We start from the raw sequence: 14,696 nt of genomic DNA, 5'->3' as shown, positions 1-14,696 counted from the left end.
GGCAGACTTAAGAATGTGTACTGCATTTGTAAGTATTAAGTATTAAAGATGGGGCAAGAGGTTAACCTCATATCCTGTAACATTCTGTGAGGGAATATTTTAATTTGCTTTTCAGTTAATGTCAACCTGTTCCTTTGGTCTTATACTTTATCTGCACAACTTGTTATTGCAAGTTTATGGTCATCCATTTCATCCAATATTTTTAATATTTTAACGTTTGAAGCATAAACTTTGTCTCCTTTCATTATGATGCAGATGGACATGTACAGAATGACATTTTCTGATGAGAAATGTAATCAGATACTGGCATTTATGTGGCTATTTTTCTGTTTTCTGATTTTTAAATTTTTTAATTTTTTTTACATTACTTTTTTAGTCAGATAGAAACCATATTCGCAGTGGCCTTAATCAGTGTAGTCTATTCTATTTAAGGTATATACAAGGATATAATTCTGTTTCAATTGAGATATTAGTCAGATTATTAATGGATTATCAGGCTGCATATAAATGTAGCCACTACATGTGCACTGAGTGTGGGTGTCGTTGTCTGCATTGGTGTGCAATAGGTATCTGCTGCAGCCGAGAGGCAATGGGACGAAAGCTAAGCCTGATGACCTGGGCTCCCTGCGGCTGAATGTCAACTACACTGAGGACAATGTTCTTCCAGCCACCTGTTACGAGGCTCTGCGTGACCTGCTGCTCAAATCACCTGATGTTAAGGTAGCTACATGGAGGACCCACACTGAAATTTGTCCTTGTCACTGTTTGTGTTTTTAAGAATATGTCTAATTTTCTCTCTCTCTCTCTAGCCGATCTCAGCATCTGCCGCACATATTCTGTGGGATGTGTGTAGGGATCGGAATGATGCTTCACTGCCTGTAGTTCGACTATTGCTACATCACAACAGGCTGCTGCCTTTTCTCACTACTATAGCTGCTTTAGAGCTGGAGAATACACAGTGAGTAACGTGTGTGTGTCCACCTGCATCAACACATGTAGCTTCAGTCCTTTATTCATTTTCACTCTCACTGGCCCAGTATACCTTTATGAACTAATTATAAAATGCAATATCTCAAATCTAGCATCATGTTTCCTTTTCTAGTCCTCTCATTTTTAATCTTGTGAACAGTTCTCTGGTTTCTGGCCTGGTTCTTCTCCCTCTAAAATCAGGTTCCTCTATAGTCAGTCTTTCTAATTTTGCAAAGGTCTTGGGGAATGTCTGTGCTGTTTGATGCAGTTAATCACAGTACCCCTCTTCATTTTCACTTTAATTTAAGAATCAGTGATACTGTTTTAGTGTGGTTTAGGCCCTGCCTCTCTGAAAGACTGCATTTTGTCTCTTTTTGCAGTAATAATTCTCATGCTGTTCTGCTCTGCTATTGAGTATAATGGTCTGCAGTTCCATTTCTATGCTGATGGCACTCAAAATTGTAACCCTTAACCCACTGCTACTTTTCCTGTGTTTGCCTCTGTTAGACTGCCTTCAAGATATCAAGCACTGAATGGCATCAAATTTCAAGTTAAACCCTGATAGAACTGAGGTCATGTTTATAGGGTTCAAAAGCAGCTCTTTCTAGGGTTGATGTCCATCTTTTCATACTTCTTCAGATGTCCCCTCAAAAGATTAATAACCTGAGAGTTAAATGTGACCCCACAGTCCTCTTCCAAACACATATAAACTCTGTAACTAAAGCAGAATTCTTACACCCTCACAACTTTGTCTACTCCCCTCTGTGTTTTCATGATTCAGTCAGTGTATTCATCATCCCCTTGTCTAGATTACTATAACTTCTTATTCTCTGGTTCCTCCTGCTAAATACCTCAATAAATTGCAGCCCATCTAAAGTCCAGCAGCTGGATAAAAAAATAAAAGAAATATGCACACATTACTTCTGCTTTCTTGCAGCTACATTGGCTTCCTACAGTTGGCTGTATTTAACTCCTTGTCATCACATGGAAATCCCTGAATGGCATTGTACCCTCCTACATACCTCAAATTCTTCATCCCTAAACATCAACCCATTCACTTAGATCCACTGGCATAGGCCAACTTTCTTTTTATACACTAAACTGTTCACTTTGGAAGCAAAACCTTTTAGTCCCACTGCCTGGAAAGCCCTTCCTTAACGTCTGTTTGTTTCAGAAACAAAAGTATTAGGCTTGACTAAGTTATTATTATAAAATAGCCTAGCTAACTCAACTGTCTAAGTTCCTCGTCCTCCATAAGGAAATGGGCTTGTTGCACGAGGACAATGATCAAATCAATAGTAAAAATTGAAGAATGAACGCAACATTGATAAATGCGCACAACATTATTCTGTGCTTGTGACTTTCACATTTATGCTCACAATTGGGATATTTACGCACACAAAATGTTAACCTGCATATTTTCCACCCTGTGTTTTCCTGCCAAAACTAGATGGCACAAAAAGGATGTCATAGTTTTCCATTCTCTAACTCAATGGTTAGTTTCTGATCACTAGACCACTGCTGTCACACACTGCTGTACCTGATGCACTAATACCACTATAGCACCCACTACCATGCTGCTGTTATGTGAGCAGCACTGCAGTATTGTACCTAATAGATGTTCCCAACAGAGTGGCCAGAAAGTGTAGGTTCAAGGTAGGCATTTCCAAAAAGTTTGTGGTTTGGGTTTTGTTTTTTAGGTGGTTTTTTTTTTAATTTTCTTTATTTATTTTTTTTATATATATACAGATGCACATACACATGCTAACACTTTCTCTTCCTCTCTGCAGAGAGGCTAATACCATTTTTCGGGGAAATTCTCTAGCGACACGTGGTATCGACGACATGATGAAGTTGGTGGGGCGGAGCTATCTCACCATCACACTCAAACCTGTGCTGGATGAGGTAATCTCCTTAGACATTTAGCACTGAAAGATAGGGTTTGGTCAGGCCTGTTAACAGGCAGAAATCATGCATGCACAGCAGCTTCAGCGTCCAAGTTATACGAACTGCCAACACTATGCCAATCACTCTAGTTCTGAAGCTTTACACTAGATGTTAGATGGTGTTTTTGCAGTTAGGCAGGGCTATGTAAATTGTGTGGTTAGAGCCATTTACACTGTATCAGAACCTGTGACAGCTGTGCCAGTTTTAAACTAAATTTGTTACCTATGTCTACAGATTTGTGAATCCAGTAAGTCCTGTGAGATTGATCCCATCAAATTGAAAGAGGGGGACAATGTGGAGGTCAACAAGGTAAGGTCTTTGAAATTGATACTTACAAAAATCACAAAGAGAGATTATAATTTACTGTTATTGGACTGTCTTTATTTACTGAGTTATTTATGAATGCTGCTATCCAGTGTTGCCCAATGAGGATAGGTTCCCTTTTGACTCTGGCTCAGAGTCAAAAGTTTGTTTTTTTTCCCCCAATATGCCATATAGGGAATTTTTGCCACTGTTGCCTTTGGTTTTGGTCTTGACCATTTTCCCTGTATAGTTGCTTTGTGACATCATCTATTGTTTAAAAATGCTTTATATTCTCCTAATTTACCTTTTTAAAGTTTCTTATATTTATGTGTTTGTTATTGTTTGTGTTTGTGTGTGTCTGTGTTGGGGTCTTCAGGAGAATCTGCAGGGCTATGTTCAAAAGGTGTTCTCCTCAATCACCCAATCCAGTGCCAGTTGTCCCCCACTCATGTGCGATATGTTTAGGGCTCTCCGCCAACTCGCCTGCAATCGCTTTCCTGGTGAGAGAAATGTAAAACTATAGCAATCCTACTTATGTCTTTGCAATGGGTAAAATTTTAAACCTGCAGTGGACTAATAGCCATAACCTGCAATGTCATCGAGAAAACACTAGGAGGAACCGAAGACTGACACAATTTTTCTGTCTTGCTCTCACACTCTCTCGTTCTAGGAGACCCTCATGTCCAGTACTCTGCAGTCAGTAGCTTTGTGTTTTTGAGGTTTTTCGCTGTGGCTGTTCTGTCTCCTCACACATTCCAGCTCCGACCACACCATCCAGTAAGTGTTTCATTACACACACACATAGACATGCACAGACACATTTGTATTTTTAATGATTTGTTTGTTTGCTTTTGCTGTTATTGTGTACAATCTGTCAGGACCCCGACATGTCCCGAACTCTCACCCTCATCTCTAAAACCATCCAGACTCTGGGCAGCTGGAGCAGTCTGTCAAAAAGCAAACTGGTAAAAATACATAAATAGTGTAGACACACAGACAAATGAACACAAAGAGCAGTATTGAGGCTATGCATGTCTCTCCTAACTGTTTTTTTTTGTTTGTTTGTTTTTTCCTAACTGTTTATTTGTTTGTTTGACAGTCTAGTTTTAAAGAATCATACATGTATGATTTCTTCAAATTATTCCAAGAAGATAAATGTATAGAAAAAGTTAAAAAGGTAAGATTTACTGTTTTGCTATACTGACACAAGAATATGTACAATATTTTGCTGTGTGCTGAAGGCTGCAAGTATACATCAACTGTGCTAATTGCTCTTGTTTTTTCCCATTCTCCTGCTTTAGTTTTTAGATGATATCTCCTCGAACATAAGCAAAGGAACGAGTGGTGTGGAGGACTCAGTTGTGCTCAAGGAAGGGTTAGTCATCAGACACTTGAACATTGAAACACACTGTTGTAGATGAAGCTTCAAAACGTGAGCAATGAGTAGCACCAGTGGTTTTATGTTATTTAAAAAAAATAAAATAAAACATTGTGTGTGTCTGTCTTCAGAGAGGTATATAAGCGAACCCAAGGTAAAAAGCGTCTGGGGAAAAAGAATTTCCAGAAACGTTGGCTTCAAGTCACCAATCGGCAGCTGTCGTACCATAAGCAAAAAGGTGATTGACTATATGCTCGCGCCAACACAGCATATGTCTGCTTTCATGGCAGCCTTCCCATACAGAGTCTGGAAGAGCATGTTAAAATCAGGAGATGCAGAAGGCCACCAAAGGCATAGTTTCATGCATGTGCACTTTTGCAAATCTAAATATTTATCTGTGGTTCAATGGTTTCAAACACAAGTGCTATTATAGTACATATCTAGATGCCCTCAAAGGCTCTTTTCCACACACCCTCATGCACAAACCTCTAGGCCATAAGCAAAGGAAACCTCTTAAAATGTTGGCTTTAACCTCCTACTGCATCTGTGCCTTCTACAGCAGGCCCAATCTGGTATAATCTCATACATCACTTGATGGCATTGAATGTTCTTTAAATACAGTACAACAACTAACAACATAACATTTCTTAGCACTACTATAAGTACTTGCTTACCGTTCTTCAGCCATCTACATGCATTTCGCCAGAAATCCTACGCTGAATACAGCCTACACCAGAACACCCGAATACACCAAATCTGATTTCAGTACAGATTTTGTCATAGAAAATTCAATTATCATCAAAGCAACTGCGTGACCTGTTTAAATAGTATATAGAATGGTAATAAAGTTCATTTGCTTGCTCATGTCTTTGTATAAAAACACATGTTCCTTTCCTTTGTAACCTAACACAAAATAAGCAAGCTAGCTTGCTGAGATATGTAAATAAGATAACACAAAATGCACGTTACTCACATAGCAGTGTTCCCAAATAGACAGCCAACACCCTCCTTTCTTAGATTCCGTGGTTGCTGTTGGGCCATAAAGAATTGTGTTCTTTGACTGATGCTCGTTCACACTTATTACCAAGGCGTTAAGGGGGAAGGGGGCCCTATCCAATTACTTCACAAGTATATTCCAGGTGCAATCGGCATGATTGGCAGCTGTTTCCACAAATGGAGGACACTTAGACGATAATGTAGACACCTCACTAGCCTTATATGGTCACCCACTGTGTGACTTAGAGCCGTGTGCACAGCAAAACATCGCTTGTGTGTTGTAATCAGATAAAGTGTAGTGCATGCATGTGACACTGTTTGGCGAAACTGATGCAGTCATGGATACTGTTTTTAGTGAATAATGTTTTGATCATGCTTATTTTAGTTGAAGGTTGTGTGGAGTTGTTTGGGTACAGTTATGAGCTGGAAGCTGAGAGACAGTTAGTGGCATCTAGCATGGACTATCTACGATGTTTGCATCACAGATCACTGGATGTTTCCATCCAATGCTGTAAAAATTCATAATCCTGCTACAAATTGTAAGTATAAATGAGAACACTATTTCTTTACAATATTACAGCATTTACAGTATTTTCCCCAGCATTTACAGTATTACAGTATTTTCCCTTAATAACTATGATGCTATGAAGCTAAAATGGACTTTTATTAATTTGTTGAGCATTCTTGTTACTAAAACATCACAACAATCATGCACACACGATGTATAGTGACTGACATTTGGAGAGGTTTTGCACACTTTGAAGATGTCTAGGACAACTAGTGGAAAATACTGTGTACCTCCGGAGTAATTTCCTGAGTAATTTCATGTGTATGTTCAAAAGTGTTACATTTTTATTAGACAAGACCCTGGTGAATCAGGAATTTACAAAGGACAGGAACACGTTTTTGCGCAAAGAAGTGAACAAGCAAATAAAGAACTTTACTAGCATTTTATATACTTTTTAACATGTCATGCAGTTACTTTGATGGTAATTGAATGTTCTATGGCAATCTGAAGTTATCTTATACCGGAAGCATGTTTTAAAAGGACAGGTGTGATTGTTGTGGAAATTTACCAAAAAACCATGGTGTATTCAGCCTGAGATTTCTGGCCAATGGATGCATGTAAACAGCTGAGAATCAGTAAGCAGGTGTTTGTATTACTTCTAAGAAATGTTATGTTATAGATGTACTGTACTTTACAAATATTCAGTGCTATTAAGTGATTTGTTTGGGTATGCAGATCGTAACCGCTTGCAGGATCATTAGGGGCCAGGTGCAGCAACAAGTTTTAATGATGTTAAGGACACTGGATGAATAATTGCAGTCACTTGTTTCTCAAACATTTGTGAAGTATATGACATAGCAAGCCAGTTTCTCAATAGGTAAGAAGTTCTGTACTGCCAGTGCACTCTGGAGTTATCACTCTTCCATAAACCAAGTTGCTGCTTAGCAAGCAAAAGGTTTTCAGATTTCTGTACAGTAGACATTCCTCTACCCCTGTTCTGTCCATTTTGTGAGTTTGATGATGGCAGACACAATAAATATGTAGTCAAATTTGATTGTAGAGATTTCTAGTACAGAAACTCTTGATTGATTCCCCCCTTATTTCTTTCCTTACCAAGCTCTTTTCGCTCAATGCTTCCATTCTTCATGCAAAGAGTACAGTTTGTGTGGGTGTGGGTGTATGCAGCAGCATATGACTTTTTATTTTTGTGTGCATGTGTTTCAGTACTTGAATTGGATGTGGTATTTTCTCAGGAATAGCCAAAGCATAAAGAGAATCTCCCCTTCTCTTTCTCAAGAGCATTGATTATTCCTGGTGAGTTTTTCTGTGATGCTTGGCCCTAGTCACTGAGATATGTAAGCATGAAACTAAGTAAGGAGCAAGCAGTTTTAAAAGAATACAATGCATCATATGTTAACTTTTAATTGTAACTAAAATTGTCCTTAACAAAAATGGGGGAAAATGCACCAAATAAGCCAATATTTCTCTTGTATTTCACTGTTGTTTAGAAATGCAGAGACATTCACAAGCCAAACAAGTAAAGAATAGTGTGACTATCATCTGTTAACAAATCCAGCATTTAGGAATGTACATATTAACATTGTTTTATAACAGTGAGTCACACCAAACCAATAATATAAAGCACATGTGTATTTAGTACAAACTAAAGTGAGGCTCATGTTCACACGAGTGCAGATAAAGAGGCATGAGAAACAAATATAAAAACAGCTATTGTCAACAACCTTAATAACCAAAGGCAAAAAAACAAACTGTTAATTTATTAATTGTTTATATATTGTATAAGTTGTTTATTGTATTTATTTATTGTATTTGCTGGAAGTTCTGTGAGCAATACATTACAGTATTTGTTGAGAAAAATCAAAAGTATGGATCTAAAGTTCTTGTATTATTACTCCAAGCGTTTAATCATTTAATAAATGTAATGGTTTTGCCCTTCCTGGGCATTGCAGATCCCATAGTGACATCCTTCCATGTGCTTACTTATTTTGTGTTTTTTCCATTTCTGCTTCCTTGTTCGGTTCTCCACCCTTGATTGTTTTTGACCTGTTCCTAGTTATGATTGTTAGTCTCTGTATCTTAAGTCCTGTGTTTTGTTTCCCCCATTTTCATTCTTTGTATATGCACCCTGTTATTCCCCTTGTGAGCTTTTCTATTGTTAGCCTGCTCGTTGTACTCCTTTTTTCAGTTTACTTGCTTTCGGTTTATTGTCTCTTTCCATTTTGTTTGTCTCCCCTTTTGAGGTTCCATTAGCCTATGTTTTCTTTCTCTGTTAATTTAAGTTTATCCAGATGTCTACCCATTATGTTAATAAAAAACTATCGCTTACACGCTTGCATTCGACCCTGCCTCCCCTGCCTGACTCACTGTTACTATATCATTTAATATGTGATTTAAAAGTTAAATCAGAGTCTAGACATGTCTCACACTCGCTCATGACAGTCTTGCAGGAAATGCCGGAAAATTGGGGAAAACAAATTATCGGATATGTGCCTTCACTTGTCACTTTTTTTCTGTTGCTTTGAAATCATGTCAGACAAGATCATCATATTTTTATGAATTTTTGACCTACACAAGTTCAGCTTTTGATTTCTGATGTGGATTTCAGTTTAATAAACACTGGCATTCCTGATTTTGACAACTTTTTTACAATTACAAACATTGTATATTTTGGAAGTTGTTTGAGGCTCCGACATCTTGCTAAGCTAATGTTAGTTAATGGTGCTGCCTATTGACAATTCAATGACCTGGATGGAGTGAGCTATGTCAAATCACAGACAAGTATTCTCATCTCTCTGAGAGAGAATGAAGCCTAACACCATCTCCTGATTTTCAGTGCTTACCACTCAGACACTAAGGTAGGCTATTAGTTTAGCATTGAAGGCTAGCCTGGTGAGGCCAATGAGGCCAAGTTATTACTATTCTAGCTAGCTGTGTAGGTAAGTGTTATTTAATACATGCTGTGAAATGTAGCTAATCAACATAGTTTTTTAGTGGCCCACACATGGACGTTGTTTATTTTAAATATTTTTTATAGAGAATCTTAATGTGCCTATAGAATGGTAAACATATATTTGCTTCTTCTCTATATATTTGTGTATTTGCAGGGAAGGATCCACTCTGTGTCATTCCTGTGCAAAACATCCGGGGAGTTGAAAAACTGGATGAGGGTGCCTTCAACCGTAAAAATGTGAGTTTCAGCCTGTGTGCAATTCTGAGCAGGTTCATTAGAGGAGCGTGCATGCCCTTTTAATGGGAGGTCACCTTGGCATCAGTACTGGGTCCTCCATGCCTCCAGAATTCAACTGCCAGAGGTTACACTTTATTAAAACTTGCTCTCTGCTGCTTTTCCCCCCACAGATGTACCAGGTAATCCACAGTGAGAAGCTTCTATATGTGCAGGCTGGTAACTGTGTGGAGACTAGTGAGTGGATAGAAGTCCTGAACCAGGTTAGCCGCTGTAACCCTGAACGACTCAGCGTTTTCCACCCATCAGCCTATGTGAATGGAGCGTGGCTCTGCTGCAAGGGGACTGTGGAAAGTGTTCCAGGCTGCAAGCCCTGCACTGCGTATGAAATAATATACTGTCACCCCTTTTGTTTTATTTTTGGCATTTGCCATGCTGCAAACAAACGTGTGTGTGTGTGTGTGTGTGTGTGTGTGTGTGTGTGTGTGTGTGTGTGTGTGTGTGTGTGTGTGTGTGTGTGTGTGTGTGTGTGTGTGTGTGTGTGTGTGTGTGTGTGTGTGTGTGTGTGTGTGTGTGTGTGTGTGTGTGTGTGTGGGGGGGGGGGGGGTGTCTATATGGTTTGTTCTGTAGATCCACCCTGGCTAACATCCAGCTGGAGATTGATTGTGATAGGGAAACGGAGCGGATCTTCTCCCTATTCAACACCAGTTTGCCCCGATTGCAGAAGATGGAGGGTGAGTGGGACCTGGTGGACCTCATGAGTTTTCAGTGGTCATTTTCTGGACACACTGTTCTTTTTGAAGCAATGGTGGTCGAGGTAACCTAGTCGGTAGGACTTTGGCCATTCAGTCAGAAGATTGTGGGTTCAAATCCTGGATCAACCTTGCAGCCACTGTTGAGCAAGGCTCCAGGGGTGCTCTACAATGACCCTAGCTTCCAAAAAAAGAAGCTGGGATATGCAAAGACTGCACTTCATTGCCTTGTAGTAAGCAATGACAATACAGATTAATCTTAATATTGCTATAGAATAAGACTGTATTAGTCTGCCATGTTATATTCACTTGGAGTCTTGATGGCCTACCCTAAAATCTATATTGTATTATAGATAGAGGGATAGATGTAGTCGAAATTTCAGGGAATTACACAAGGTTCACAGAGAAACAGGATGTTTCTCACTCTGTGTGGTATGTATCAAGGAGATTCACTGTCGCCACTGCTGTTCTGGATAAGCCTGAATCCTCTCAGGCAGATTATCAAAAAAAGTAGGTATGGGTGAAATTCAGGAGCAGAACTACCATCAGCCACAACCCTGTACACAGGGAATAAAGTTCTCAGTTGAAACAATGGACTTCTGTTGATTGTATTCCAAAGAGGACAAGGCATGGACACATGTCTTTTTCCAACTACCTCTGCTTTTTTACAGCTAGGGATGCAGCAATATTGAATTTTGTTAGCCAATACAATAACTGATCATTAGCACCTTTTTCTGGCCAGTAGCAGTCTTAACTGATCATTTTACCAGTATTCATTTAAAATCAAGTTCAAAGTAAGACATTAAACTCTAAATAATTTAATAAATGTTATTATTTTAAAACCTTTCTCAAATGTTTAGTGCAGTTTTATGCCTTTAACTGGTGCAGGTATAAGAGAGCCTATTGCTGCAAAGCCCCCAGAATAAACATTACTGCAAAACTACACAGCCACCAAATATTTTTTTTAATAAATAAACAGCCTACATTTTTAAAAATGAGACCTAAAGTAAACAGAAAGTATAATCTATTGGAGAGAGAAACATTATCATCTGTTATTGAACCATTAACAATCAATTCAAAATTGTCCTTGTGTACAAATAATTCATAAGCCACCTTTATTGGACCACTATTGAAAAGTTAAGGGAAGCGACTACAAGGTGGAAGAAAGTGTCCATTCTTTTAAAATAAATAAATAATTACAGATAATCCTATCAAGAGATGGAAAGACTGAAGGACACCCCAAAGGCACTGATCATGGCAGGACATGATCAAGCACTAGGTCAATCAAGCAGAAGTGTGTCACGCCAGAGAAGAGCCAAGATGTAGACAGTGCAAATGAGCTTCTGAGACAATCCAGCACCTAGTAGCATGGAAAGCATATACTGAGAGACAATATGTACAAAAACATATGCAAGATTTATGAGCTAGACCACCCCAAATTCAAATCGGAAGAATCACAAAGTCTAAGTGAACAACAAGGCTAAAATACTATGGAGCCTCCAGAGCCATGCAAATGTGCACATACTGGCAGTCCAAAGTGGTGGAAATATCTAATCACTGCATACCATAAACACTGCACCAGACCTTCAGTGTTGAAGAGGCTCTTACCCAGTCATCTAGCGATCACAATTTTGGCACTTGTCCAAGTCACATAAATGGGCATGCTTTCCCAGTTTAACTGATCCAACACAAACATTTCCAACACTAGGTGTATGGACATGTATGTGTGAGTGTGTGTTTGTCCTTGTGCAAGTAAATAATATGTGAGTAAATGTTCACAGAAAAATCTACATATGTGTGGCCTGGCTGTGTGTCGTCCCCTCTATTTTCATACTTGGCGGTGTTATATGCCACTCCTAGTACCTCACTGGGCAGATTATCTTGCTAGATTTTTATGTTAGGTTCTCTGGCAGCTATTGTGTGACTTTTTAGATGCTCCTTTACTTTGTTGCAATTAGCAAAGTTAGCTTGGTGACACCAACAAAACCAGAATGATCACTTCAAGTAATTAAGCCATATACAAGGCAATGCAAGGTTCTTTGGCATATGCCCTATATTTACTTTTAATGTACTGTACTGCTCAAAGTATATCCTAGTGTGACTGTCACTATGCCGAACTGTAATTTTAAAGAGTCGAAATATCAAAATATTTGCATGTATGTGCTGTGGACATTGGTGGCATGAAAATATGTCTCATATTTTATTGCTTTTCTGAAATCAATAGCAGTAAACATCTGGATGTACTCTATACTGTTAAATGAATAGTTTATATCCACTTCAAATGTGTAGCTCAAAGTTGGCTAATCAAAATAGCTAACCTGGTTAGCATTGGGGTAAATGACACCTGCCATCATTGCACTGTGTGATCACTGTGTTGTGCTTAGGTGTCCTTATGTTCTTGTAATCCTATTTTGGAAACCTCAGGGGAAGTAAGTTAACCAGTCATTAACCAGTAAAATGTTTCAATTGCTTATTTAGATCCCCTAGTAGCAGATCACCTAGTGGGGCTGGCATAGGTTAGCAACTCATGGCAACACCATCCATGGTTTGTTCAACCATGTGCATGCAACCTATCTGAGCTACAGTGAGGCAAATAAATACAATACCCCATGAGTCTGTGAGATCAGTGATGAAAGAGGAGGATTACATGGCACTTGACTTTGGAACAGTTTTGACTATGACAAAGGAGATAAGCATAGAAGCAACAATAGTGGTAGGAGAACGAAAGAGGCTGGAGGTGTGGGTGTGGGTACAGATGGAGAAAGGTGATGTCAGCAAAGGGACCAAGTATTTATCAAGGAAAAAGGTGTTTGCATAAGGGAGTACAGGGGCTCCACATTGAACAATACTTGCTAATTGGTGGAAGTCCAGTTACATTCCACAGTTCGCTGCATATCAGAGGAAAATTCCAGCACAGGTATACAAGAAGGTGAAACTGATGTTAGCCAGAGGAATAGTGGAGAGCAGTATGTAATGTTTGTCACGGGATCAATGGAGACATAATCAGTTGCTTAGCACATTAGCATGTTTATTCAATAATAAGCACTCTGAAGTTAATACTTTGTCTACCAGTGATATGAATAAAGCAGTTAGGTTCATGCGTGAGGCACAGATTTGTCTGTTAAGACATGAGTCATTTGGTCTGCCCATCCCTTTAGAACACAGTCTGGTATATTGTCAGGACCTGCAGCTTTCCGTGGATTTAATTTCCTTAGGGTCCGGTTGATATCTCCTGGTCTAGACTTGCTACAAGAACATCAGGATGCGGTATGGCTTTCATTGCAGGTATATTGTTAGAAGCCTAGAACCTACTGAAATAGTTGTTGAGACTGTTTAGAAAGTCACTTTTACCATCACAGGCTTGAGGAATAGATCTGTAGTCCGTGACAACCTGAATTCTCTGCCAGTCTCTTAGTGTCTATGGTTCTGAAAGTGTCCCTATATTTTTTTGACTATAGGTTCTTTTTATCCTTCTGATGGCCTTGTGCAGACCCAAGGGCAAGAGCACTGCCAGATTTAAAGGCTGAATTCCTTTCTTTCAGCAATGCCTGAATCTCAGATGTCATCCATGGTTTCTTGTTTGCCCGGACAGTGATGTAGAGCTTATTCCTGTGGGCACAGAAATATGTATCAACATTTCATCTCTGTGGCACAATGGATCTATGAAAGACGAATAGATTTATTATACATATTCAAGTTTCAAGTTTGGTTTATTTGTCACATACATAGTCATACACAGTATAACTCGCAGTGAAATGGTTGAGTGCTCTGTCCAAACTGAGGAAAAAGAAAACAGGGATGCATAGTGAAATATATATTCTATATATATCTATATCTCTCTCTCTCTCTCTATCTATCTATCTATCTCTCTATCTCTCTATCTCTCTATCTCTCTATCTCTCTCTCTATCTCTCTATCTCTCTATCTCTCTATCTCTCTATCTCTCTCTCTATCTCTCTATCTCTCTCGATGTCCTGAAAAAAGGGAGCAGAAATTCAAATGGTCAAGCAGGGGTGATGAGCCCTGAGTTAGTGTCGTTTTATTGTTGTGTTTGCTAGACATCATGGAGCCACAGAGTTCCTGGTTCCTGTCCATGGACAGGAGGTGAGACAACTCAACCTTACCAAAACAATTTTGTTCAGAGGAATAAGGTGTAAACAATCTTTGCTACAATGCAGGTGTATTTAAGACCTGTAGAGATGGGTGCTAGTGTTTAGTTCGTAAAGCCAATATGGAACTGGTGGTATTGAGCATGCATTAATGGTGACATTTGAGCTGTGTACTGCATTAGACACCATGGAGGCCAGTTTGGGTTTACATTTAAAGACATTTGGTTGGATTAAAAGTGAGTTTGGAGGGGACTGGGGATGGGACACGAAACCTCGCTGTTGAACCTTCTGGAAGTGTTGTGGGCTTATTTCAGCAAAACGCTTATGAAGGGAGATGCCTACGTGATGACCCCTGTGAAGAGTTGTGATGTGGTTATGGAATGAAGTTCATGTGAAACTCCAGTGGTTTGGCACAGGATACTTCACATCTTGTCCCGTGACTAATTACAGTGCATACCTGCAAACGTGTACACAATTTGTATAGCATGTACACATGCTGCCACGATTTGAAACTCTGCGAAAAGCTTGT

The 14,696-nt window shown here is 39.2% G+C and overlaps 1 protein-coding gene across 2 annotated transcripts in view; it reads left to right on the top strand.

Moving 5' to 3' along the window:
- The window catches only part of rasa2 (RAS p21 protein activator 2), a 52,166-nt gene that overhangs the window by 26,932 nt on the left and 10,538 nt on the right, over positions 1–14,696 (top strand). For both annotated transcript variants that reach the window (XM_035524923.1, XM_035524922.1), the window contains exons 10-22: positions 567–720; positions 810–958; positions 2,760–2,874; positions 3,151–3,225; positions 3,596–3,719; positions 3,890–3,996; positions 4,098–4,184; positions 4,319–4,396; positions 4,521–4,594; positions 4,729–4,835; positions 9,227–9,309; positions 9,480–9,688; positions 9,937–10,040. In XM_035524923.1, the coding sequence (XP_035380816.1) occupies positions 567–720; positions 810–958; positions 2,760–2,874; positions 3,151–3,225; positions 3,596–3,719; positions 3,890–3,996; positions 4,098–4,184; positions 4,319–4,396; positions 4,521–4,594; positions 4,729–4,835; positions 9,227–9,309; positions 9,480–9,688; positions 9,937–10,040 (1,466 nt within the window). The remainder of the gene's footprint in view (positions 1–566; positions 721–809; positions 959–2,759; positions 2,875–3,150; positions 3,226–3,595; positions 3,720–3,889; positions 3,997–4,097; positions 4,185–4,318; positions 4,397–4,520; positions 4,595–4,728; positions 4,836–9,226; positions 9,310–9,479; positions 9,689–9,936; positions 10,041–14,696) is intronic.

Source organism: Electrophorus electricus, chromosome 4 (genome assembly GCF_013358815.1).
Source record: "Electrophorus electricus isolate fEleEle1 chromosome 4, fEleEle1.pri, whole genome shotgun sequence".
NCBI classification, from domain to species: domain Eukaryota; kingdom Metazoa; phylum Chordata; class Actinopteri; order Gymnotiformes; family Gymnotidae; genus Electrophorus; species Electrophorus electricus.
This window is presented reverse-complemented; position numbering and strand designations above follow the sequence as displayed.